Below are 27,568 nucleotides of genomic sequence, written 5' to 3'. Positions count from 1 at the left end.
AAGAACAACTTCAAATCCCAGTCCAGACCCCACTTTATTGCTTCAGGGATTTAATTATGACTTAATCTCAAAAAATACAAAAGTTTCCAGGATGTCCACCTTTCCCACCTAATAATCAGTCCAGCTGCCCATCATTGTATGTATCCAGCAACAAGACTAGAAAATGTTTATCATGTCCAGCTCAGAGAAGAGATCAAAGAATGTTCAAAAATTGAACCACACACTTTTTCTTATTGATATTATAGGCTGCTTTGGGAATAACTTGGGTAGCAACTGGGAGGCTTTTAGCAAGCACCATTTCATCATTTTTATCAGAGGCCTATGATTACCTATAAACTAACTCAGATTTTTATTCTGACTCGGCTGGTAATTCTTCAATCACTTTCTTAATTTTCCTCTCCTATTTTCTGTACTGTGGAGTAGGGGGAAAGATTCTTAGTAGATGGTGTGGTGTCCTAGGACAATTTTTACATGTGGAAGATCTTTACCACAAAACAACTTTATGTTTTAACCATTCAGATTCCTAAATATTTGAGGTAAGGGATCTCAAAAGACAGAGATTGATTGAACAGGTCTCCAAGTAACAAGACCAAATTACTGTACAAATTCTTTTCCTAGACTTGTTTTCTTCTTCTATCCAAGTATCTTGAGTGGGTGGACTTCATAAACTCTCTAGCTTTCTAGGTGCCTCCAGTACTTGGACATCTCCAGTATCTCTGATCTGCCTGCAGAACTTCTGAAGAAAAGTAGGGAGACCATCAATGCAGATAGTCCATGCAACAGACCCACTCTGGAGACAGGCTTATTATCTTCATAATTTGATTTTTACTTCTGCTCTACTTCTTTATGCATGATGGATTCTTAAGTTCCATGCACACTATAGTCTTCAGATTTACAGATGAGTTGGGCAGGATCAAGGCAACACAAGCAGCATGTTTTACATTTGCTGGGCTTACCACTTATGGCTCAACGCAGCACATGCCCACATATTCCTGGCCACAAAAACCTGTAGGGAAGTATGGGCTCCCTAGGGGAGGTGAGAGAGGAGACTATATGGAGGTGGTACTCTGAAGTGCAAAAAGCATTTTGGATTTTTCCATCTGTGCTCTAGTAAATCACTTGTTCACGAGGACCACATAAATATTCCTTGTACAAATGGAAGGTTAAGTATAGTAATTTAAAAAAAACCCACTCTTGCAAATGTATGTATGCAATTTTAATTGACTGAGCTACAAAATGAAACCTTCACACTGTCTTATTCTATATGGAAAGAATTCTCAGCCCTACTCCAGATTCATGCTGGCAGTGGTAAGAGGAGAGGTATTTTCGGGGCAGAAATAGATTGACAGAGTGCTGATTTGACAGTAATAAATCCAAGATAATAAATTATACCATTGTTGGTAATTTGCAAAGGCGAGGGCGATTCTTCTGCATTTAAAAATGCTCCATGAAATTACAGGTTTCTGACTCCATTAAAAAAGAAACAAGTTTTTTTTTTTTTAGGGTTTGGATTCTATAACTTTTTAAATGCTACTTTTCTGTCTTTTTTTTTTAAAGGAAACTTATTCAGAATCAGCTTTTTCTCTTCCAACCACCTAATTTGTTCCCATGCTTCTCATAGGAGTGAATTTAGCTTCTCATAGAGAAGCCTTTGCAGAGATATTCTCATGGAAAATTCTTATGTGTTGATAAATTGATTTGTGATGAGACTCCAGAAATGAAAACATGGCTCCTCCCTCTCTGTGGCTGAAACTTCGTGGGTGTAACCCAATCCAAGGTTCACAGTCACGACTAACGGGTTGTATCCATCTTGTAAATTGTGGTATAGCTTTTTAAGGGACACAGACGAACAGCATCAACAATTCTTTGTTTTGTTTTTTTGTTTTGGTTTTTTTTTCAGAATATCTGAATCTTTTAAAAATTTATCTTGTATTGATAGAAAAGCCTTGCTGTAGGAAGCCTTTTTGTTAAGTAATACTTACACTTAATTCTGCATCTTTCTGTGTGGACCTACCTGGTGGTGGTATACTGGAGTCAGTGAACATGCTGGTTTCTGTGAACATTTGTTCAGTTTCATACCATTCAAATCAGGTGTTTAATGGAATCAGACACTGAAAAGACATTCATGTGTTTAGATATTTCCTGCCAGCACTTTGAGTAAGCAACTCACATTTAACAGCTAAACCACTAGAAAAGCTTGCCAGACACACACAGCTCTTAAGAAAAAGAGGTCAAGTTATCTAGTAGTTTCTTAAATAGTGTCCAAAGTTTTCCGTCAGTCTCTTAAGACTAGCTGACACTGTCAGTTGTCAGTATTTGTTGACTGCTATGAGTCTGTAGACTGCCAATGGCTGACAATGTTTCCCTTCAACTTTATTTACAAGATTGAGGTAGGAGCTCAGTCCAGTGCCATGTCTACACTAGGAAGTCTTAAGAGTAGCATTTCCACTGGGAGGCAGCTGCCATCATTGCGGTTTCACTTCACTGGGTGACTGCAGAGTTTGTTGTCATCTGCGTTGTCAGCACAGCACCTCTATGCAGCAAGAAGCTGCACTGACAAAAGATGTGTTGCGCTGCCCATGGGTGTTGTATGGTCTCTCACACCATCATTCATGGTGCTGCTGTTGGAGGCTTCGTTACAAGGCACTGTGGGAGCCCAGATATGCTCTTCTGTCATTCTGTAATCATTTAACATACCCTGTGTACGGGAATAGGTTTTTGCAGCTAATTATGTATGCTTTTTCTTCCTTAAATATTCTACCTGCCCCTCTAATCCCTGCCATAATTAGCTCTTACTTTACACTGTGTACTGTCTCTTCATCAGAAATGGAAAAAAGTACAGAGACATTGCTGGGAAACCTAGCCAAAAGGTACTACAGTAGTTGATACTGCTATGATGGTGAATATTGCAGTGGCCTTTAGGTTGCTCTAGTTCAGAGAAAGGAAAGATGGTTGCCCATGCTTGGCTGCAGATAACCTTTTCCCAGTGACAGAGTCACCGGGTTTTGGGCAGTGCTGTGGGAACCTGTGCTACCACTGCAGCCTGGACCAGCTAGAAATGTGCAAGCACAACTTAGAAAATACTCACCTGAAATCCTTACCCTGGTTGTGGCAGAGAACAGCTACGACCAGTAAAATCGTTTCTTGAAGATGGATCTACAGAGGGGTTACTTCTAAAGTAGTGTTTGTCTGCTAGGACTGCAACATCCATGCAGGTATTTTAACATGAAAGACCTTTCACCAGTGTCAATTCCCTTTGGGGAACTGGTTTAAATGCTAGGACTTTATCAATAAAATGTATTTGCTCCAACATATTCACTAACATAACATAAGTTTTATAGGTAGAATTTTATTCTGTTAACTAGGCCTAAACAATATTTTTTTTTATAAAGAGACTGGTAGGTATGACAACCAAACACTGAGAGACCATTTTCATATTGTAGATAGCCTATCTAATTCATTCTCAGGTTTCATAAAATACTTAGGAGCATGCATTTGGTTGCCATTCAACATCGACATGAGATACCTGATACAGATCTCAGCAGAAATGACTGAGTAACTGGATTTTCAGAGGGATTTGGTAATCAGTGTCTTACCTTCTGACTGCCTGATGTAAAGAACAACTGAATATGAGGTTACAGGATTTGGGGTCAACTAATTAGGACATTCGGAGGGAGTCCCGTATTGCCATTTGTTTAATCACCCAAAACATTTCCTTAGTTGGGATGTATAGAAGAGCAACCTCATAGGAATTTACAAAACTGTTAATAATAGTTTAAAATTTTTGTATGCATTACTAGGGAGTCTGGAGGCAATAATAGCAATATTTGAGTTTGGGTTGACCTCTTCAAGAAATTTGGGATTTTTGCAGCTGAGGGAAAAATGTAGAAAGTATTTCACTATTTACGAAACTGTGCTTTCTGTTCACTTAACTCTAAAAATATATGTCTTAGGAAGTATTCGCCACCTCTTCTGCAGCAGGAAGCTGTAGAAAATTTACAGCCTTACTCAGACAAAATTCCCAAGACAAGGAGTACAGCTATGCCATGCCTGGTTTTATGGAAGTGTCATTTGGGAGCAGTAAAGACTATTTAGTTATTTTTTATGTGGGTTTTTTTTTATTCCCTTTGGACAGAAAACACCACTTGAGAAAAAGCAGTTAGTTGCTAAGAATTAGCACTACAGCTTTAGGGGGGGTGTTACCTGTCAGTATTTGGTCAGTTATCATGCTATCGCCTGCCTGATGAGGATTATTTCTCTCCTTTTGCTTTCAGCGGCTGTGTTCCCCAGCACACAGACAAATCGAAGTGGAACAGCAGCTGGGGCAGTGTCCTTGTCCCACCCCAGTGGCCACCCCTCCCCAGGACGTAACATACAGGGTAGTCCTCTCCATCCTCCCCCCCAGTTACCTCTTCTCTCAGCTGTGGACTCGGAGAGGTAAGACCAGCCCCTGCTTTTCCCATGATGAGCCTGGGGCAGGACTGCCTTCAGAGCTGCCAGGATGGGTGGAAACTGAATTGTTGGTGTGCAGAAAGTCACTGGTGGCAGTCCCTGGGCAGCAATTGCTCTGGGTATGGGTTTACCAGAGGAAGGAGAGATGAAAGGGACTATGTTATCCCAGCCTGGGCAGGGAGGATCTCCATCCATCTCCATTTCAGGGACTTCCTCCAATCGTTTCTTGATCTCCACCAATGGTCTAAACAAAGAAAGACATACTGGCTGAGACACTAACCTTTAGAGGAGGCCAGCTATACCTTACAGAATGGGGGCCCTGAGATTCATGTTTCTGTTCACTTGTGGTAGGGGAGTCATATTCTGTCGATGTTCTCTCAATAGTAAGTACTTCTGCAGGAACTTAGCATTTTTTTTCTTGGCATTTTATTAAGACTAATAGGTAATGAAAGCATTTTTAATTCATTGATTTGAGAGCTTGATTTATAGTCAGAATTTATTTTATGCTGGCTAGGTACAAACCCCTTGACCTTTGCTGTTTCCTTGATTTTAGATACGTCAGTGATGTATGAGCAGGTTACTTGGAAGAGGTTTAATTTTCATGTTTGGACATTCCCTAAATTATTTTCAGCAATCTTTCCAATTATTTATACAGTATATGGCATTACAGATTTCCACTTAGTTCATTGAACCAGAAGTCTACCAGATCTCATGACTGAAGAAGCCTAAACAAATAAGTTTTCAGTGGAAAAGTCAGAAAGATACACCACCACACAAAATATTGAATTCTTACTATATGTATATGGATACTTAAACATTGTTTTGTTAATCTCCCTATTTTTTAGTGCTCTAAATGATAAATTGCTGTATTTCATTAATGTGTTTCAAAATGTTTAATTTCCTTGAGTGACGGAAATGCCAGTAATTTGGAAAGCACAAAGTGTCCGATTGTAAACCTGAAAAGAGCATTCACTAGATTTCAATTACTGAAAATGAGCGTAATTTTTTTTGGAGGAAAGTACTAGTCACTCTACCTTGTATCAGGAAGATGGAAGAACATGATGACTCAGGGAATTGTCAACAGGTAAAAGTACTTTTTGATTTCAGACTGCACATGTGAATTCAGCCAGTTCTGGAGCCACTGAAAGTTGTTGAACTTTTTGTCTGACATGAAACTTGCCATTATTTCATGATCATTGGAGCTCATTTAGTTGTTCAGTTCTTCCTCCCCACTCCTGGCCACATGGTCCTGACTTTTTTCCCTTTCTCTGGCCCTCTCTGCAAACTTGGGCTGTCCATGCTCTCTTGCCTGACCCACAGGCTTTTCCTTCCCAGTACAGTTTTCTCTCCAGTTCATGAACTGTCCAACACCCATATCCTACAATTGCCAGAGCAGGAGGTGACAGGCAGGGACAGTTCAATAGTTATTACAGGTATACATTTCACGATGAAAAACAGTGATCTCATTAGTCCATTTCTGAGGCAGTTACTGGTGTAGGACCATAGCAGACACATTTAGAGAACGACTTAACTCATTAAGTCCTTGAATGTGTTACAGACCTCAGGATACTACAGTACTATACACAGCAACACTAATAAAAAGCTAGTGTGATACACTCCTTTCTCATACGTTAACTGTATACAGTCTGTCTAAGCAGGCTTTAAGTGCTAATTCCCATACATGGAGCTATTTTGGATTAAAAAGAAGTGCCAATATCTTCATTTAAGTAGTGTAACAAATGGCAATTTAAATTCAGAGAAGAAATGAAAGTATTACAGCAGTGTTGGTTTGATTGTGGAACATGTCATACAAATTGAGAGAAATGTTTAAGAGAAAAACTAATACAGAATCTGCATCTTGAATCTAATACAGTCCACTCGCTTAAGGGTGCTGCGAGTAGGCTGTCATTTACACCACTTCACGGGTGTGATGATAGCTCTGAAAATGTGAACTGAACAAACCATCACTTCAGTATATGAAGTGCCAGAGATAGGCTCTTTGAAAGGTGTGAATCACCCTGTACATCCCAATCTTGTCATTGAAAGGATGGCCGGATTTAGGGTTGCAAGCAGGGCTTTTGTCCCCTCCATGCTGTGTGGTTCCAGATGCGCTGTGTGAGCCTGGAGTCATTCCACAGCTAGGACTGCCCTGAGCAGCGCTCGCCCCTGGGATAGCCTGTCTGTGTTGGACTGAAGCTGACCCAAGATGGCCTGGCTGCTTTGGCGACTCTGGAGGCCAGTTGGACATTTTGGAGAGCAGGCTCAAGTTTATGAGTCACAGCAGCAGCAGGAAATAATACATCTCCAGGTACCATAGAGTAGAGAAATAGTTGGAGGGCTTGTTTTGCATCTTTCTCCACCTAGGTGATGGGAGGGAGAGTGTGGACTTGGTTAAGCCTTATTAGTGTGAGAAACTGAATCAAATATGGGACACATCTTACACTACTTTCATTCTGTGTACAAAAGTCAATGTACAAGTCAGATAGAGAGTTTGGATCCAAGAAGCAACTTATCAAAGGAGAGAACATGAATAATAAAAATGCAGATTTACCTTTTGTTTGTTCCAGTTCTTTGATACTAACTTTCAGTGCTCCCCTAATATGAAATATTGCAACTGTTCAATGAAGGTACCAAACGGTAATGGTATCCAAAAGCATATGTTTAAAAGACAATATGTACTTTGCTTCCTTTTCACTCATTTTTGTAATAAAAAAAGACATAGGCATTCAAGGAAGCTGAAAAAACAAACTAATTAAAACACACATAAAAATGTTGGTTTTCTATGGCACAGTTAACATGTGCAGCTCAGTGCCCCAAAATTCATGGTGCCAAATGCTTGAAATAATTTTTTTTGTATTATTTTTTAATTATTTATTGAACTACCTGACATACACATATTGCTTTTTAAGGCTTGCTTGTGTGCAAGAAGTAGCCTATTCACCGATGTGAGACCAGAACAGAATTTTTTATTTGGACTTGGTGTTCCAGATGATTTTTTCACCTTCCTGTTAACCAGAGCTAGTGGTATGTCCCTGAAGCATGATGCATCCTGGCTTGACAGGAATTTCTAGAGACTGTCTTAAGCTGGAATGAAGAATTTAGGGCTGAACTGTTCAGGTTAGCATTACTGCTATGCTATAGTAAGTTCTGCAACAGTGCTTCTTTTTGCTTATTTGAGTGTGTGGTTATATTCCTTTTATGCTTTTGCTGTAAAATAATAAGGAGCTCTAAGCCAGACTTCCAGAAGCAAAAGCCTCTGAGTAGTTCTAAACAAGGAGTCGAGACATCCATTTTTCACATATTACAAAGTCCTTTGTATGTGGCACACAAGGGGCTGCCTCAAAGAAAGTCTTTAGTTAAAGACCTTAACAGTGTGGTTTTGAAATCAGTACAGTAATTTTTTTGCAGGTGTGGGACATTTCAGGATTGCCTGCTAAGACATTATCACTTTTTTATTAGTGAGCAAATGACACATATAACTGACAGATGGTAAAGAGTGGAGGTGGCAGCAAGTCTAACCCTAAACCTGAGCCATAGAATCATTGAATCATTTAGGTTGGAAAAGACCCTTAAGATCATCAAGTCCAACTGTCAACCTAACACTGCCAAGTCCACCACTAAACCATGTCCCTAAGCACCACATCTACCCATCTTTTAAATATCTCCAGGGAGGCAGACTCAACCACTTCCCTGGGTAGCCTGTTCCAATGCTTGATAGCACTTTGGGGAAAGAAATTTCTCCTACCATCTAATCTAAACTTCCCCTGACACAAGTTCAGGCTGTTTCCTCTTGTCCTATTGCTTGTTACCTGGGAGAAGAGACCAACACCCACCTCGCTACAGCCTCCTGTTAGGCAGTTGCAGAGAGTGATGAGGTCTCCCCTCAGCCTCCTCTTCTCCAGGCTAAACAACTCCAGTTGCCTCAGCCTCTCTTCATAGGGCTTGTTCTCCAGACCCTTCAACAGCTTCATTGCCCTTCTCTGGACACGCTCCAGCAACTCAATGTCCTTCTTGAGCTGAGGGGACCAAAACTGAACGCAGTATTCGAGATGTGGCCTCAGCAGTGCCAAGTACAGGAGCACGATCACCTCCCTACTCCTGCTGGCCACCCTATTCCTGATACAATCCAGGATGCTCTTAGCCCTCATGGCCACCTGAGCACACTGCCAGCTCATATTCAGCCAGCTGTCCACCAGCATCCCCAGGTCCTTTCCTGACAGGCAGCTTTCCAGCCACTCTTCCCCAAGCCTGTAGCGTTGCATGGGGTTGTTGTGACCCCAGTGCAGGACACGGCACTTGGCCTTGTTGACACTCATAAAACTGGCCACAGCCCATTGATCCACGCTATCCAGATCCCTCTGTAGAGCTTTCCTGCCCTTCAAGCAGATCAACACACCTGCCCAACTTTCTGTGTTGTCTGCAAACTTCCTGAGGGTGCACTCAATCCCCTCATCCAGATCATTGATAAAGATACTAAACAAAACTGTCCCCAACACTGAGCCCTGGGGGACACCACTTGTGACTGGCCTCCAACTGGATTTAACTCCATTCATGATAACTTTGAGCCCAGCCATCCAGACAGGTTTTTACCCAGCAAAGAGTATGCCTATCCAGGCCATGAGCAGCCAGTTTCTCCAGAAGAATGCTGTGGGAAATGGTGTCAAAGGCTTTACTAAAGTCCAGGTAAACAACATCCACAGCCTTTCCCTCATCCATTGTGGCAAAAAGCTATGCTTTCCTTACAAGTGTTTTTAAACCATGTTTATTTGATAGTCATTGATAGCTAATTGGACTAATCTACAGTGCAGTATGTTGCGTTACAGAATAGTGTACTACAACAGAACATTTCACCCATTGACAGTGGCAGTGAGGAGCTGCGAAGTCTGCACACAAGATAGGGTAGAGCCAAACCAAAATGTGAGATCACAGCAGAATGACAGGGGTGTTAAAGTAGAGAATGGAGACATTACCCCACATTTTCTGTATTTGCCTAGAAATACAGAGGCAATCAAGAGACAGTGAGCATAGATTGTTCCTCACTTAACATCACCAGTAAGTGCAGTACTGTACCGGACAGTGTTGGAGACAACAACCTGCTATGGGGAGCTTATGGGTTTGTCTGTCCAGCCCAAGCATCAACCGTAATAAGAAGAAAGCCTGATCTCTTGGCTGTTTCAACTGCATAACATTTGGATATGTTCCCAAAATATTGCAGCCCAATAAAAAGAATTAGAACTCAGCCAGTTAACAGAGCAGCAACCCAATAAATTGTGCTTACAAATTGTTCTAAGAAAGCTATGACCTCTGACGGAAAAAAAAAAGAAAACCAAAGTTTTCAGCCTTAATGTTCCATTTCCATTTTGGAAGCATGTTGAAAGCAACCATCAGGATTGATGTTATCTAAATGATGGCATGTGCCTTACTTTTCAGTGCAAAGTTGAGAAAAAGCAGAGAATGAAGACATAGCAACATCCAACATAGTTACATAGTTCCTATCTCAAATAATTCCTGCTAATAGCATTTTGTGCCATAGTGTAACATGGATTAATGGTAGGTAAAGTCCTCTCCTCTTCCCTCATTTATCCGCAGATGCAGTTTCCTTTCTTTTCACTATATTTTTAACAAATATTTAGGTGCAATGAAAATATTTTCTTTGCTGTTCCCAAGCAAAGAAAATATTCGCTTGACTTGCTATTATTGCTACTGTAGTACAATAGTACAATATAGTACAAGCTGTCATCAGTATTTTTGTCATGCTCCTAGTCCCCTGTAGAATTTATCTGAAACTGCAGTATAATTGGAATTAACCTTTTTCCCAGCAAAATGTTAGTTGGGAAAAGTGAAACATAGAATTTGATGTAATATAAAATAATGATCTTTTGCTACATTTAGGAGAAATCAACTTTTTTCTGCAACTCTGAAATGGGAGCATCAGAAATATACTACCCCCAGGAATATGAAATGGACAGAGCCGTTGTCCTGCAGCCCAAATGGTTATTTGGTACTTGGGTTCTTAACCTGTTTTTTTCTGTTAAAAAGGCAAATGGGTTGTGTCAGACATTTCTGGTGTAATCTGGTTTATTTACCAAAAGGCAGCAAATAGTTTTAAGTCCTGTTTCCTAGAATAGATTAGAAGCTCTCAAAGATTTGACAAAGGTGATCCTCTTTGACTACAACGGAGTAAGTTTACCTTCACACTTTTTTTTTTTTTTAAAATAAGTTTTCCCTTACACTGTTTTCTGGTGATTCAAGGTAATCCTTATACCCACATTTGAGATGTGCTTTCTGATATCTTATGAATATGGCCACAGGGGAAGGAGAATTTGTGAGAGAAATGAAACCCAGAAACATGAAGGGGAATTCATGGTACCATTATTGCTAAAACCAATACTTCAGAAATTATATCTCAGATGCCAAATCAATGTGATTGGCTGCCAAATTACAGACTTTATTTTTTTTAATGAATGTACACAATTTTTGTCTGCATTTTGAAATTTGAACTCTTGGTTTTACTTCTTTCCCCCATATGCATGTGTGTGTATGCATATATAGCAATTAGATTATCCACTTCTGGATTTCCTAACAAAGAAGATATGTAACTCCAGCTTTCTTTTGCTGTAGTGGTTCTCACTTCTAAATCTATCTTTCAATCAATCATTCCCCAGTTCTGCCCCCAAAATGCCAGTCTCCAATCCTTCCCATCATTCCTGCACTCCTGGCTTCTGCAGGCTAAGGTTTCAAGTGTTGAGGGAGGAGGACAGAAGAGCAGAAAGATTTGGGATGCTACCTTGTGTTCTTTGTGTTGCCTTTTTCCTTATCTCCTGAAAAAAACCAAAAAACAAAAAAGACAAGGAAAACTCAGCCTCTTGTTGCAGCTCGAAGTTGCTATTCTCTTTCAGAGGGTGGCTAAGTGAAGCAGGCAGTGAGTCAAAGGGGTTTGCTTTTAAGATGGGACTGAAATTGATAAGACACCTGTAATTTTTCTTGTCATCAGCACACTGGCTCCAGTCTTGGACCAAATTTCCTGTTCTCCCTTCTCCCCTTAGGAAGGGGAGCTGGGCTACAGAGAGCTTTGTGAAGTGGATGCAGGTGACAACTTTTGGAGACATCAAGCAGTGAAGGTGGGAGAAGCCCACTGAGAGATTCCTGTATAAGCACAATGTCCAATATTGCTGGGCCAGTCAAGTACTTCCATGAGCTTCCTGAGGCTGGTAGTGTGAAATCAAATGGAAGACTACCAGCCTAAAAGAACAGTAGCCAAGATCATTCTGATGCGATGAGTCTTTCAGATTCCCATGGAAAAAGGGAAGCACCATCTAAAAGCCATAGGTCAGGCAGAGCTTTGAATGGTAATTCTTTTCTTGCTTTCCTTGTTTCCGATCAGCTTGTACAGTGACAACTTGATATCTTGGTTAGAATACCTATCTATCTCCACTGTCATGGACTGCAATGGCAGTTTTGTTTGGTGGGATGTTTAACAAAAAAGGGTTTCTCTGCCACCCAGTTCTCGGAATTTTCTTCACCTACAAAAATAACCCCTTCAGCCCTTTGACACCCAGGCAATTCAGCACAGCCAGTTCTTTAATCAAGGAGTCTCAAAGCACTTGAGATTCTGTGTGAAGAAACACCTTGTATACATCCTTGCTACAGAGACATAAAAGGTTGTTTTCCCACCACACCAAAGACTCATTTACAGGTGGCCAACCACGCTAAAATAAACCATATAAATAGTCATAAATACTATATAAATATGCTATTTATACTATATAAATATAGTATTACCATTGGCTTTCCTCTTCCTTTCCTTTTCCACACATTGCTTAGATTGTGCATGTAGTTTACATTTGGGGCAGCTCCAGTCAGCAAATGCTAGAGTAAAATCTTTTTTACATGTAGCCATGACCAATATTGGTCATTAACAAAACTACTATATATGTGCCATTTTAGCTAATGTCATCAAAACAGGTAAGCTTTGGTAACTTGGTCTATCTTGCTTACTACCGAACCTAGTCATTCCCCAGCAGGACACTTTTTCCTAGCTACTATTGGAAAGGGAGGGGCTACTCAGTGTCTCTAGAAACGTTCCTGCTCTGATTTCCCATCCAGCAGGCATAGGGAAGGGCACTTTTCTGCAAAACTGGCTGGTTCCCGATTGCATCAGCTCCAGGGCTTGGCCACAATTCTTGGTGGCAGTTTCCGAGTGATTACAAGCTGGTCCTGATTGTTTCAGGAACAAAATTAAATTTGCGGTTCCCCCGGTAACACACTGTGATTTGTTCAGGGAGAAAACTGGACTGAGACAAGTCCAAGTTTCTCTTTTGTTAGGCAGAAGGGAAGTAAAAGTAGATAACTATAGTCACCCATATGAGTAAGCCAGGAATTCATGAAGTGATTCATAAATCATTATAAGGACCAGTAAAGTCTACTAAAAAGGAGTCCTGTCTGGCTCTACAAAGTAGTGCATTATTATTGTGAAGGTTTTTTGGATGTTAAATCAAACGTGAAATCTGTAAAACTGTGCTTTTCACTATGAGTTTTGAAAAGGTTCTTTTCCCTGTTGTTGGCTCCTGGTTAAAACCATTTTTCAGAGATTAATTTCCACTAAGGAATTTTGAAAACACAGAATACGATATCCCATGATTTCTTAAATAATGGTAGTAACATAAGACTGTCTGTGCATTGCTTTTAATCTCTGGCAGCAAATAACAGTCTTTCTGTGTGAGTGCTCTACAAAAAATTAACTGCAGTCCTTACTCAGGAGGCATATAACCAGGTAGTTGTAGCACTTTTTAAAAACTTCTGATATGTTTATCAAGATATAGCTACTGATTTCTCTTTTTCTAAAACTTATTATCAGATATTATTGTGAAACACATGCATGCTTTACTCTCTTCCTCCCTACTATGTCTTACATAGTCTACACTGCATCATTTAACTGGAACAATGAAATATTTGACGCAGGAAAGACTCAGTGACTCAGTAGTGACGTCCGTATTTCCTCCATCTATTTAGCATATCTGAAGTAATATATGTGTTTATGAAGTTAATACCAAATCAGCACAAAGACCACCCGATCCCTATCTAATATACCTAAAAATGCGATTCTCAGAGAAAACTGAATAGGCAGTAAATCATCCAAAGTTCATCTTGACTCTTGCTATCCTCCAAATGTAAATTATGGATCTGCCAGAAATGTAGTAAATAGGTTTCAAATTAAGTGAAAATCACACAGATAATGTGTGGCAGATAGTGATTCTGAGCTGCAGCATGAAAGATCTCAGTTGTCTTTAAATGCAGTTATAACCTGTACGATGACCCTGTCCAGAGGTGTTCTGTAGTGCTACTACCACAGTTGCACCTTCTGTTGCATTCAGGGTGAGATTACAGATTCCTTACATTTCTCCAGGAGAAACATTCGTTATTGCTAGGTTAAAAAAAAAAGGTCATGTAGTGTATTGAGGTCCAGGGTCAGGAGAACAGGGGCCAGATCCACATTTTAGGATCTTGACAGACTGTATTAACTGCAAGCACTAATCCCTCCTAGCAGCAGCTACCGAGCAAACCCAACGCAGAGAAGGGTAGATGGGTGCTCTTGCTTGGCACAGACTTGCAGCTTGCTTTTAGGAGTGGAGAGAGGCTGATCTGTGACAAGAATACAACATCAGTTTTCACTCACCCCCTTGCATAAATATCCTGACTCTTTTTTGTTGGCCTTGCTAGCTCTCCTCTCATGGGTGAGAAAGTGGCCCTGAGCCATTCCTGAGCCCAGGCTGAGCTTTCGTTTACAAATCAGATGCCACTGGTCTTCATAACTTCAGCTTTCCATCTGCAGAAATGACTATAGCAGCTATTTGTAATGTACTTTGAGGTATGCAATTTTAAGGAAATGTAGAAAAAAGTCAAACTTACAAAGTCTGTGTGCAGTCCTCAAAGTAGTATGTATCCTTGTAGTGCCTGTAGTGACAGAGCTGTGCGAAGCATACCACTGAGGTGATGAACTTCTGTGGCAGCTGCAGCACCAGGTTTGGTCTGAATGGCTCTTCTCCTCTGCCGGGTTTGCAAGCTTATACTTTGAGTCCAGATCAACATTTTGATGTGGTCAGACTGCCTCAGTTGGTGCTCCCAGCAAAGCAATTTAACACTTGCCTTTATATACATTATACTGACTTCAGATTTTTTCATTTTCAAAGAGCTCTGTGTTACATACAAAGATTTCTAGAACTTGAAACCTGAGCACAGACCTGAACCTAACTTCTAACTCCTCAGTGTCCAATGACCAGAACTGACAGCTCACTTCCAGTGAGGAACAACAGCTATTTATTGACAGATACAGTTGATACAAAGCCTTACAGTGAGACAGCTGGCAATGCCTCAGAAATCAGGTCTCCCATGTGGTATCTCCTCCCATTAAGACTTAAACCCACCCACAGAAGTTAAAAGGAGTTTTCCATGATAAGGATGCAGTTCAACCTTTTAATTTCCCAGTTGTCAAATCTAATCATATGTCACCATTTGAATATGTATCTTCTCTGTATCTGGGCTGCACGCTGTTCTTTTGGAAGTCATCATGAATGCAACCTGCTAAACATTATAGCAATCTAAGTAAAGTAGAAACAATCTTTAGCTCTTATCTTTTGGGGATTTTACGGTTTTGTGTTTCTGAACTACTAGGTTTGTTGCACCAGCTCCTTCTCCTCACCACATCAGCCCCCAGAGAATTTCAGTTCCGCATCACATGATGCAGAGACAGACTCCACAACCTCCCCACCTTCAACAGCCTGCAGCGATGCCTCTGAAGACATACCAGTCAGCAGCAGCAAACCCTTCTTTTCAACCAAATAGCCTCCACATCCAAGGTAAGAAGGAATAATTTTCATCACTGATGTTGTTTGTCACTGCTGCTTGGTGTCATATTAAATGCTTCAAGGGCTGATGCTGCTATTTTTAAGGGACATTTCCTTTTAGAAGACTCTGGGAAGTAGCCTTCGGGACCTTGCGTTCAGACTTCCTTAAAATTCTTAGCTTAGCTAATTGTTATTCATCTTGTGGGTTTCTCTTCAGACTGATTTTCAGAGCTGTTGTTGAAATAGAACTGCAAATAATTCTGCAATGGCTTCTGCTTTTAATTTGCTGATGTTATGCTTCTAATCCCTCCTGACTTTACATGTAAAGTGTTACCAGGTTTTCAAGAGATGGAATATTTTTCTCCCTTGCACTTGTGGAGTGATGGAGACCTCTTCTTTTATTAGCATACATGTCTCTTACAGCTGTGGTCCCACTTGCACTGTGTAAACAGCTTCTTCAAGACTTCTTTCTCCCTCTTTCTTCAATCAAGTGCAAACTTCTCTAGCCAAGAAGAAAATTAACAGCAGCTGAAAACAATGTTGGGTTGTTTTGGGGTTTTTTTCTAGCTGGTACGGAGTCTGAATGGTAATTACCTTAACATTTCAGAAATGTGTTGACAGCAGTAATGCTGTTTCCTCTCAACTGTTTAAATATATGGTTTTCCATCTTTACATACACAAGGTACACTGGACTTTTATAGGCCTTGAGACTTTGCTTTTTGATCAGGCTTCCTGAGAATTATCACAGCAGATATCATAGGAAACATCTTGAGAAAACCAAGGCTTCTTTTGTTTTCTTCTACTGATAGAGGCAGTCTCTCTAGGCAAAGGGATAAGACAGGATGCTGAGGCATCTCCCAGAGTTCATGAGTATGAAGGGGAGAAAGGAAAGTGCTAGACCGCACGTGAGCAGGATCTGAGCCAGGTGCTTTTCTTCTGGGAACTGGTAATCCTGAACAGCACTGATTAGTACTAGAAGAACATGAAATTTACCAATGGATGTAAACAGTTATTGTTGGCTTTCTCGCTCTCTGATTAATGTTTCACTAATAATCTAGGGCCAACAGAGTACAGGATGAAATTTATTAATATACTCTTCATTGTCATATGACACATGTGAAGACATGCCAGAGCAGGTCCAATAAATTCCTAGCATATGAGGCATGAAGGGATCAAGTTAGCCTTCCTATTTCCACAGTACAACACATTTTACTTAGTTCCCTTTTTTGCTGAGTATTTGGCAAGAACTGATCTTCCAGAAAGGCATCCAGACGTCTGTCTTCCTGCCTGGAAAAAAAATTGTCTTTTGAGTGCATAGACGGCTTTACCACCCTTTTCCTCTCATGGTCATGGGAGATTCAGTAACTGTAGAAGCTGGGATCACAACCAGTTGCTCCAAAGTTCAACAGTTTCCAAAGAATCCTGCCTTCCAGAGGCTCACAGATCACCTCGGATTAGTGGCTGCTCTGCACAAGGCTTGCACTGACTGGTGTAGCTAAGTCCATATCTGTTTGGGCATCTTCTCGTTAGGGCAGGCCAGAACAATGCTACTGTGTTCCCATATCCCCCTCCTACAATCCAAAGAGAATTTAAAAGAACAAAAGACATTGGTCATTAAAACCACTATAAGAAGGCAGCCCAGTAGAGACTCTCATCAGGATGAATGTAACATATGGACTGAAGCTGCATTCCACATCCAAATTTAAGATACTCCTTAATACTATCTTCTGAGTGGAGCAAAAATTGGATAACCTCAAGGGCTTGGACCTTAAACCCTTACCTTAGTCCCATGTTAGCATTTCAGTGTTTGCCTCCTTGTCCTAGGAAAACCTGTGTTAAAAATAGATATTGTCGACAGGAATTATATAAACATAGATAGCAACTCAGAGTTGCAATTGTAAAGATATCTGCATGACAACGTAGTCTGAACTTTTTTTTTTTAGTATTGAACTATATAATACATTGCAATACAATAACAACATTTGGGTATTAAGTGTTCTTTCAGAGATTAAGTAACCTATTGTTGCTCTAGGAGGTATTTTGTCAGAATGTACTCCCTCCAACTTAAGCGCATCTGTCTCCTATGTGCTACACTGAAAGCTTTGTTTGTCCTGTGTGCCTGAAAGGCTTGCCTAAACTCTCCCTCTCAAAAGCAAATCTTTCAGGAGTTCATGGTCATGTTTCCCAGCAGCAATACAAATATTGCCATCTTCCTTGGTCACATCATTATAATGTAGAAAACCACCATAGAGTTATCTCACCAGCCTGGACTATTTGCTATATCAGAAGCGTTTGTGGGAAGCTCTGTTAGTTTCTGTCTGCTGCAGTTCATAACCTGCCTTTTCTTGTTTTAAAGTGCTGTAGCTATAGCCACTTCAGCTCAGTCCGCTACCAAACAATGGTGTCATTTTTGTCTCAATGTCTAGTCTTAAACTTGTCAACTCCATTTAAATTGGCTGTACCAAGGAAGAAAGAGTTTCATCGCCCAAAAGCTTCTTGAAGAAAACAAGTTATAAACAGAATCCCTTACTGTAAGCCTGAGCATCTTAAAAGCTCATGGAGATCTCAGAGAACTATCCTTTAGAAAGAAACTATGTGGGAGATACAAGACTGACAAGCCTCTTATATCTAATAGCTGCTTGTATTGTGAAACTGCTTTTTCTTGGAGGAACATCGTCTACAGTTCAGATTTCATTATTTGTTCTGAGTGATTTTCAGCATCAGATACATGGTAATGTCAGAGAGGGCTTTTTGTTGCCTTGGTTAATATTATAGACGAAATATTCCCTTTCCTTCACAATTTCCTTTGCTGCATGGGATGTTTGGAGGTGATGATGTTAGATGACTCATAGAACTGCAGAGGTGAAGGTCTTCTTTTCCTTTCATTATACTGGTATCTTCTACTGGACTACCATAGGCAGTAAATCTGAAACTATCCTGGACTGGAGACTGTAGTGAAGACCCAGCTTGATGTCATTGTACTATTTGTTTGTAGACAGAATAGAAAACAGTACAGGTCCTGGAAATCTGCAACAGTTGGCCCAGAACCTGTATTGTACTGCTGAGTCTTTTGAGCCAAGACAAACTACAAGGATCTTGGCAGAGGTACCTGGAGACACAGACATCTGCAGCACACAGGCTGCTGCAAAAATACGGGATTGCTCTGAGGCAAGTCAGAAGAGATGTGTGAGGTAGGAAAGAAAAGTACAGTGATAGAAACTCCTCTTTCACAGTGAGCAAGCTTCTTGAGGTTGTAGTGTAGAGTGAAGTAAAGCTACTTCGGGCGTGGACAGAGCTGACTTGATTTTGGATGCTTCTGATATTGTGAACATTTTTGCACTAGAAATCTGACTGTCCTTTAAAATGGTGCCTGTAACTCATGTCATATGTGTTTGTGAGGCGAGCTGATGACCAATGCTGGCTAAGTAATGGAATAAATAAAGAAGTAGTGCAAAATATTCAGAAAAAAAAAAAGTTGCCATTTCTTTAAAAAAATTATTAGCTGATATGAGTTAGCTATACTAGGGTATCTACAGCTCTACTAGTAACAGTTATCTTTGAATTTCAAATAGTCATATTTAAATAAGTAGAAACACCTCTAGTTTTTCACATTTGCAGGTCAGTCTGGCACTACAGTATGTGACTCATATCCCTGTCTTACTCTTTCTTTTCCTTTTGTTCTTCACCCTCAGATGGTTCCAAATGATTACTTGATCTTTGTGTAGTTCATCTAGTGGACACTGTAGAAATATGCTGCAGAGGAACACTATTTTGAATTAGTTCAGACCAGAGACACCTGGAATTTTTACATACCTAGCCATAAAGACTACTCACCCATGATGTATATTTCTTAATGGCAGTTATAATTATTTTCTTGAGAAAATATTCACTCTTTGTGGTGCCAGGCAGAGAGCTGACTGAGGAGGAAATAAATGTCCATCAGAGATTTCCTACCTTATGGAAATGATAACTGTGGCAGTGATTCATTATATATCTGTAATGAAATCATTGTCCCCATCAATTCAATGGGATCAGGGCTCTATGGACCACAATTTCAGCTGTGAATTTGAGACGGGCTGCATACCTGGGATTTTCAGGTGCTCAGCATCTCTCAGAATGAGGCTCTGTATGTTACAAAGAACAAGAGCTTCTTGCTTTTAGAAGAGATTCTTGCAGTATGCAGCTATTTTAAAATATTTTAAAGTATTTCAGTTTCCTCAGGAAATAATGCTATCATGCTAGAAAAATAACTGTTTATTCCTGTCTTGACATCATGGATCTTGGCTGTAGTGTACTGATTCAAAGAAACACAGCTGAAGTAACCTCATGTGTGTGTGTGTTTTAAGTAGTTTATTAAGAGAGCAACTGATACAATCCAGAGTTGCAGTCCTGAGAAAAAATGTTCAGTTGCTGGAACTTAATTAGCCAACATGTTTGCCTTTTTTATTTTTCCAGTGCTGCATGAAAACACAGAAAATTGATGTTACAGATAGTTCTTTTAACAGATAATCTCGAATGAAGGGCCAGCTATGGTCAGGATCTAGGGCCTGAACTGCATATGACTTCATGTTATCCTACATTCAGCAGTAGTGTAGGTTATCTTGGGCATGGCACCATGTGAATAAAGGGAAGAGCTCCTGATACCAACTTAGGAGATTTTGCTGTATCATGTTTGGGCTCCAGTTCAAAGGCCTCTACACTGTGAACTGATGCACTGCAGACATGGACAAAGACATTTAGAATAGTGCTAAATAACTGAGGGGAAGAGAACAATATATGCTCTGTTCTGCTCTTTCCTGTTTATGGCTGTCCATTTTATAAGACGGGTATTATGGCACTGAATCATGAAAAGAACATGTATCTAGAAAAGTTGAATTATGTTTCTGTGCTCTCCTTCCACCTTAAAAAATTTTGATCAGTTTATGAAAGTGCTTTGGGCACTCCCCTGGTTCTTTCTGCAATATAGCGGTTAATGTACCAATGGATCAAAGCTTGTAAGACTTTGCTAGACAATATCCTTTTGCTTAAGTAGGGAATGAGCAAACACAGAGGATGTGACTCACAATAGCTCAACCCCAAGGTAAGTAGTTTTTCTGCCAGACAGCTAGCAGTAGTCAAAGTTACTGTCAGATTGTTTTGCATTGGGAACAGGATGCTGTGAGAAAGGCACAAATAGAGAATGAGTACAGAGCAATATGAAAGGGCATTTCAGCATGTGTCTTGAAGGGTCTTTCCAGCTGGTTCAGACCACTATGGATTGAAATGGTTGTTTCTGGTAACTAGACTGACTCAACAGTAAACTTTCGCAGTGTGTCCTATTGCTAGTTGAGAGAAAAGTTGATTTTAAAAGCATTTTCAAAGGAGGCAAAGCCTGTCAATAGCTATGTAGCTTCTAAGTCAAGTTTTGGATGGCTATTTTTTTCCTTTCATTTTATTTTATTTTAGTACAGTTGATCCTTAAATGTCTGAGTCCTAAAGGACTGAACATTTAAGGATTGATGGGTTGTAGATTCCTAACATGCTTTGCAATCTGACTCAGTTTTGTTGCCGTTAATCTTTAAAAGAAAAAAAAGATTGAAACTGTTATCTTACAGCTAGGGCTGCAAAGTGCCTGCAGCTCCTGCAAAAGACAGTAATATCTATGAGCATTCAGCCTCCCAGAGTGCCTGCTGTGGAAGAGGAACTGTGGTTCTACTTTTTATTTTTCTTTCTTTTTTTTTAATTTTCTTTAATTTTTTTTTTTGCTTCTTTTATATAAAGTCAAAAGGCTCTTTTTTCATGCAGGTTTTCAGATGCAATGCTGACAATTGTTTCAATGTACCTTCATGGAACTATTTGCAAGATCTAAACTCTTTCTATGTATGTATAAATTAGGCATTTATCTCATTGTGTGTACACAGTGTCTTGCAAGACTACTAAATAAAATGCAGAGACTATGTTTCTCTCACCATTGTTACCTAGACCTCCCCATAAGGTCTCTTCTGAGTTCCTGGGTGCAGGTTCAGACTGTCTGATGCTTTTAAATATTGATGCAGGCACATGTTATGCATGCCGACATTTGTATGTTTCCTCATGGAGACCAGAAAAATCAGTCTCAAAGGAAATAATTAGAATCATAAAACTCCTAAAAATTGCATCCTTCTTCCTCCTTGGCAGAAAATGTTATATCAGATAAAGTGACACAGCATGTTTTCCACCTCATCCTTCTCATTTCTCCATCCCTATTATTTATGAAATGTATTATCTGCACATGAACACTCCTTGCAGCTTTAGCAAACAACAGTCCTATGTGCAGGCTTCCATAGGAAAGTTAATAGAAATACACCTAGCTCCTGGTCACATTCCAGAAGAAGTCTGCCAAGTGTCTTATGTTCGTAACATGTTCCTAAGCATAGACTACCCCTGTAAAGGGATTTAAGGTTGGAAGATTTGTTTGCATTGGGGTTTGGAGCTGCATCAGTATGAAATTTTTATTTTTAAAATACTCTTTATTTGTAAGTCAAAACTAGATGCCCCATGCGAGGCATTTCTAATTACTGCTAATGAATTACTAGGACTACAGTTGTGTTTAGGTGTCAGATAATACACAAGATATTTAGGCATGTTCCTCTCAAATATCGATAGGTTGTGATTCCATGTTTCATGCTTCCAATAAAAGGATCTTCTCTGCTTATAATCTCCTATCCTCTGGGATGTCTCCTTGATGCTTTCTGAACTGTTAAATGGTACCCAAAGGCCTTTTGTCATATGCTGCTCACCCAAACATCCCATTACTTTTAGGGAGGGATATGAGCTTTAAATCCTGAACATTAATTTGCTTAGTACTCATGGTTTGTTACTGCTCATGGACATCAGTAGATCCCAGGTATGAAAGCTAAACATCTGGTATAAATATGCTTTCCTAACTACACAGTGTGGATGTACTGAAGCTAATTCCTGAACATGTGAAAGAGTGAACTTGAGCTGGCTGTCCCTATGGCTGTCCAGATTAGGATTCCTTATTCCCTCCTAGTACTAAATGCTCTTTGAACTCAAATCTGTGAACTTTTGTAATCACTGAAAGTAACAAGGTTTCCTCCTGTTTTATAATTCCCAAAAGACAACAAACAGATGCCTAAGGAGAGGGGAGTCATTTATGTTCTTGAATTGTAAGCCAGTATCTGCAGTACGGGAGTTATATAGAGAAGATGCATTAAAAGATGTTTTTCAATCCCTCTTTTCCCATTTTTTCCTGATGTTGATGTTTTAAGGGTTTAGGGAAGGTTTTGTTGTTGTTTCTTTTTATTGATCCTTCTACACTAAAAGGAAATTCAGCTGGAAGGACTTTGTCATATGGATGTTGGTTAACTAGACTGGCTAGAGGAGGCAGCCCTGCACATGAGGTTTTTCTATTGACAGTAATGTCTCTGGAATAAACCTGAGACACAGGGAATTCCTTAAGATGCTTTCTGAGGTAGGGGGTAATTTTTCTGACCATGGCTTTTTGGTAAGACTTGCCACAACATACTCTTTGTCAAGAGAATTGCACATCAGCCCTTAGGCAATAAGCTGTTCGATAATAAAATTTTCAGAGACTGTATCACTCCTGGGCCTATTTTTGGACAGTCAAGGCCTACAATTTCTATGTAACACCTTGGAGGTAATGCACTGTCTTTTTCCTTTTTCCTTTCTGCACAGAAAGAGAGTGGTGACCTTGATTCACAGTTTTTCTTAAAAGAAAAATATGTATATATTGTAATAGCAAATTTATGATGGTTTCATTTCTAACATATACTCTAAGAACTTATTATAGAAAACAGAAATAAGTGCATACCTATAAGCCATTCTTCAGACTCTGAGCAAAATCTCTAAAATTTAGCAGCATCTTTTAAGGAGGAGAAAAGACCTTGCTTCCATGAGAAAAATCTTCATGCCAACTTACTGCAGAACATGTGTCTGTGCCCCGTAGATTGCATATGTGTCCCTGTTTTACCTAGAACCATGGTTTGGGCTATATAAATATGTATTTTGGCATGAATGTCAATGTGAATTTACTCAGTGCTTATATGCCTCTCTCAAATATCACCTAAGGAGCAAAAAACAATGTATAGAACAAAAACCCTGGTGGGGATCTTTTATGTTGTGTGGCACAATGGTCTTTGTTCTCTTCCACATGCTCGTTGCTACTGACGAGTGGGTAAGACTCTCAACCTGTATTACAAACAACAGGCCCCATGGATCATCATCTAGCAGGCCTTCTAAGTCACATATGCATGTCCCCCCTATCACCCAGCTGTCTAGGCATCAGTGACAGACCCTCAGATTTTATTCAGACCTTACTTGGGTAATCTTCCTTTGTTTTGAATTAAGCATTTTCTTAGATTTTTCAGGCAGCAGCCCAGTATGGAATCTGGAGAGTACCAGTTCAGACAGCAGGACTGCAGAGTAAAGAGAAATTTCTTGAAAAATTTAAGCTAGCCAGTCAGTGTCTCTCACAAGTCATGCTGGAATCAGGATGCCCATGAAGCAGATTGTGCTGGATTTAGTAGCAACTGGAGGAAGTCTTCAGGGAGCTTCATGTCAAAGCTGCTTTATTGTTGGAAACTAATTGAAGTCCTCGTGCTACTGCAGTCAAGGTTTTTATCGTTCTCACGGCCATGGTTCCACATGCTATCCCTTGTACCTCTGTCCAGGTCTTTTATTGACCACTTTCTTCTCCTTATTTTAGGTTTTTATGGGCAGCTTCAGACTTTCTGCCCTCCACATTATGCTGACACTCAGAAGAACGTACAACATGGCATCTCTTGCAATATGGTTCCTCCTTTTGAAGACTGCTCAGTTCCCACGTCAGTGGGCCAGGCAGGGCTTGGCATTTTCCATCGAACTTTTTCAGCTCATTCTGGTATTACAGGTAAATGACAATTGTGTACAGTTTGTGGACTTTGACAGATCTGCTTGAGCTGTGTATGTGACTGGGACTGCTCATGCCAGACTCAACTCTTCACAAAGAGGAGATGGTTTTCAGACCTTTGTGGAGTGGGCCTTTGGGACCCAGTCACCACAGGTCACAGTAACATCTGGCCTGTGTGCAGACTGCACACTGTTGAGAGCTGCTTCTGGGGGTCACGCAGTCACTAGCTCATGTATTTGCTTTGAAATACAGTCCACAGAGCCCTGTGTGATATTTGTGCAGCCACTCCACTGCTGTAAGTATTGTAGCAAGGACCTGAGATGATTCAAACCATTGATTTTGCTTTATGCATATTTGATTTTTCTCAGTCTTTAATTTCATTTATTCACATTTCCATGACAGGAACTGCCTGGGTCCACACTTTTGTGTGGACACTTGACTTAGTTTCTGCCTACCTGAGAAGTACATAAGGGCCTTGCACACTACTCTGGAAAGGTGAAAGTTACCTCTGTGCAGAGGATCAGTGGGACTGTGGTCCCAATCTTAGGGCCTAAGCACAATTGATGCCCAAGTCTTTTATTGTCCTTCCACACAGGATGATTTCACTTAACATTTATTGTGTTTTGAAATCTCTTTTACGTCTTGGTTCTTCGGTGGTGCATTAAAAAGCCAATGCACCTGTAACTTAGAAGAGGTATCTCACAGTATGTAAAGATGTACTCCAAAAGATGGGAGTTTTTCTGAAAACAGTTACTCTTGTGCTTACTAGTATCACTTGTAGAAGCTAGTAATTTCTGTATCAGGGTCTGCTTTACAGCAAATGAGTTCTACAATATCTTATTGCCTCTTATCATATGTTTGGTATGATGAAATTTGATAACCAAGCATGAAGTTTATTTTTAAAATCATCACAATTTTAGCACCCATTAAATGGGCAAGTGTTAGTTGTGATGAAATCTGCTGTACTTCAGACTTGATTCTGACAGAACTGAAATTCCTCCCTTGGTAAGCAGTAAGTTATGTTATTATTAATGTCATACATATGTTGGCTTCTTTTTTTTGTTTATCTGTTTGGTTTAAAGCCATTTCCAGTTCTCTGCATAAGTATTAGGACATTCTCCATTATAGTTACCCTAGTTAATTAATTATTTTTGTATTTTTTCCAGTTTATGACTTTCCAACAGTGTCCACAGGTGTCTTTGGTGATCCAGCTCGCAGCATGCCAGAGGATAGCAGCTTCCTACAAGTAAATGCAGTGGACCGTTGTTCTAGCCAGCTTTCTTCTGTCTACACCGAAGGCTAAAGCAATATAAATCTAGTTACAAGAACTTGATTACATTTCATCTTGTCTTTGTGATATTTCTCTACAAAATCTTCCTCTCCATGAAACTGCCATGTATGTATGGGGATATAGGTTGATATACATACATAAAGGAGAGGAAGAAAGCAATCACCAAGCATTCGTCATGTTATCAAGAAGTCAACTGAGGAGGAGAATGTTTGGAGAAAGCAAGCTTTGCCAAAACCTTAGTAATTGTTTCTTTTATTTTCGTCTGTGGCACAGCAACTCTACTTCTTTTGTTCTTTCTTCTTTTTAATTTCTCAAAGGGAATTCACAGATTGAATAAGAAAACTGCTTGTTAGCTGTAATCCTTTCAAGCTGAATGGGTGGACTAAAGCACAGCTTTAGAAAACTCCTTTTTTTAAAAAAAGGGAGAGTAAGCAGAACCAGAGCATACTACAAACATTTCAAAGGCACACAGCTTTTTGCACAACCTGTTTGCATGTGATGCTTCCAAAGTTAAACACACACCAGCATCAAAAAGGGAGAGAAATTAGACATATATCCTGGCACTACTAATGGAGGTATTGGTGTGGCTTCTTTTTGGAGCCAAAGACCATTGGTACTGGGTTTCTTACAGGCCTTGGTTTAGGTGTCTTTTCCTTCTCTCTGTATTTTAAGCCATATAATATGGCCATTGCAATTTTTCCAATATTCCTTCTGACCCAGTGCTTTATGCAATGAATAAGAAGGGTTAAATGCACTACATGAGAAGGTACATGGACTTTTCCTATATTTAGCACAGCTGCTAGATAGATAAAAATAAGTATGTTTTAACTTTATGTTGATTTTTAATTATATTGTAGAGCTTTATTGCTGTATGTGCTATAGTACTCCATAGAAAGGTTTAATATACCCTGTAGAAAATATATGCTTCCTTAAATTCCACAGATTTTTTTAAAAGCAATCTGTACTGATTCAATTGAATTTTTGATGCCCTAACATTTTTCACTTTCATAACACATTTTCAGGAAGAAGAGCTACTCTTAAGTTTGCTATGTTCCCTCTGGTTATTTAGAGATGTAAAACTGAACTGGTTTGGTGGGTTTGAATTTTCTCCTCAATTTCAGGCTCAGGTCTTCAATTTAGTCCAGGATGCAATCAAATGAGGTTGCTCTTCATGAAAGCTACAAGGGCATGAGTTAAAAACAGTATTTTGCAGTGGAGATGTGTCACCACTGTAGTCCTATATACCTTGGGAGCAACTCTTACCTTACATAACATTGAGTTTTTAGGTTATTAATCTCTGTCCATCCATTCTGTGGACTTCTTACTGTGTGGTGTGCATCTTAATATTCTCATGACCTGATTTAATAAGAAGGACAAAAATCCAAAATTCATTATTACAGGCTAGACCATAACTATGTTCTGAAATCACTCATCTAGAAAGATGAAGTCCAAAAAAATGTTTAAACAAACATTTTCTTATCCTGAGAAGCTTTTGAGAGTTGTTTAATGCAGTTTGGGTCAAATTCATAATTGAACTTGCCATTATGTTGCATAGATGAATCTATGTCCAGATATTTATAAACACTGGCAATCTTTTGAGGTTTATATTCATGAAGTATATTCTTAGATACAGGTGTATGTGCTTATATATTTAATGTAGATTTTCATCCAATAAATGCAAAGTATATACCGATAAATGATGCACTTAAATGATATACAAAAGGAAGTCATGTGGCTTAAATACAGACAATTCTGTACTAAATTCTTCCCCCTTTTATTCTGCTGTTCACATCACAAGTGAATGTGTCCCTTTGCTTCATCTTGCCATAGTAGGTCTAGTTGTTACTGTATGTGGTTTGCATTGGGTTAAATGACGTCAGGCTTCCCGACACAGCTATACATATACAGGCAAAAAGACAGTCTTTTTGCGTTAATGTGTGATCTGGCCCAGTGTACTGACAGCGAGTATCTCTTTTTAAAAAAGCTTTAATTTTGTGCTGTCTTAAAGCCCTTTCTGTGGTCACTGCACATGCATAACTTTTTTGTTCAGCAAGAGTAATTAGGCATGCTGCACACTTCAATTTCAAATGT

The 27,568-nt window shown here is 39.7% G+C and overlaps 1 protein-coding gene across 1 annotated transcript in view; it reads left to right on the top strand.

Annotated features, from left to right (window-relative positions):
- The window catches only part of LOC104128673 (zinc finger protein GLIS3-like), a 59,200-nt gene extending 33,711 nt beyond the window's left edge, over nt 1-25,489 (top strand). Inside the window, exons 5-8 of the mRNA XM_009641509.1 lie at nt 4,275-4,437; nt 15,124-15,308; nt 24,004-24,186; nt 25,353-25,489. Of these exons, the coding sequence (XP_009639804.1) occupies nt 4,275-4,437; nt 15,124-15,308; nt 24,004-24,186; nt 25,353-25,489 (668 nt within the window). The remainder of the gene's footprint in view (nt 1-4,274; nt 4,438-15,123; nt 15,309-24,003; nt 24,187-25,352) is intronic.
- The last annotated feature ends 2,079 nt before the right edge of the window (nt 25,490-27,568 follow it).

This window comes from Egretta garzetta, unplaced genomic scaffold (assembly GCF_000687185.1).
Source record: "Egretta garzetta isolate BGI_Z169 unplaced genomic scaffold, ASM68718v1 scaffold596, whole genome shotgun sequence".
In the NCBI taxonomy this organism is placed as follows: Eukaryota; Metazoa; Chordata; class Aves; order Pelecaniformes; family Ardeidae; genus Egretta; species Egretta garzetta.
The sequence above is the reverse complement of the archived record's forward strand: the minus strand, read 5'-3'. Positions and strand labels throughout refer to the sequence as shown.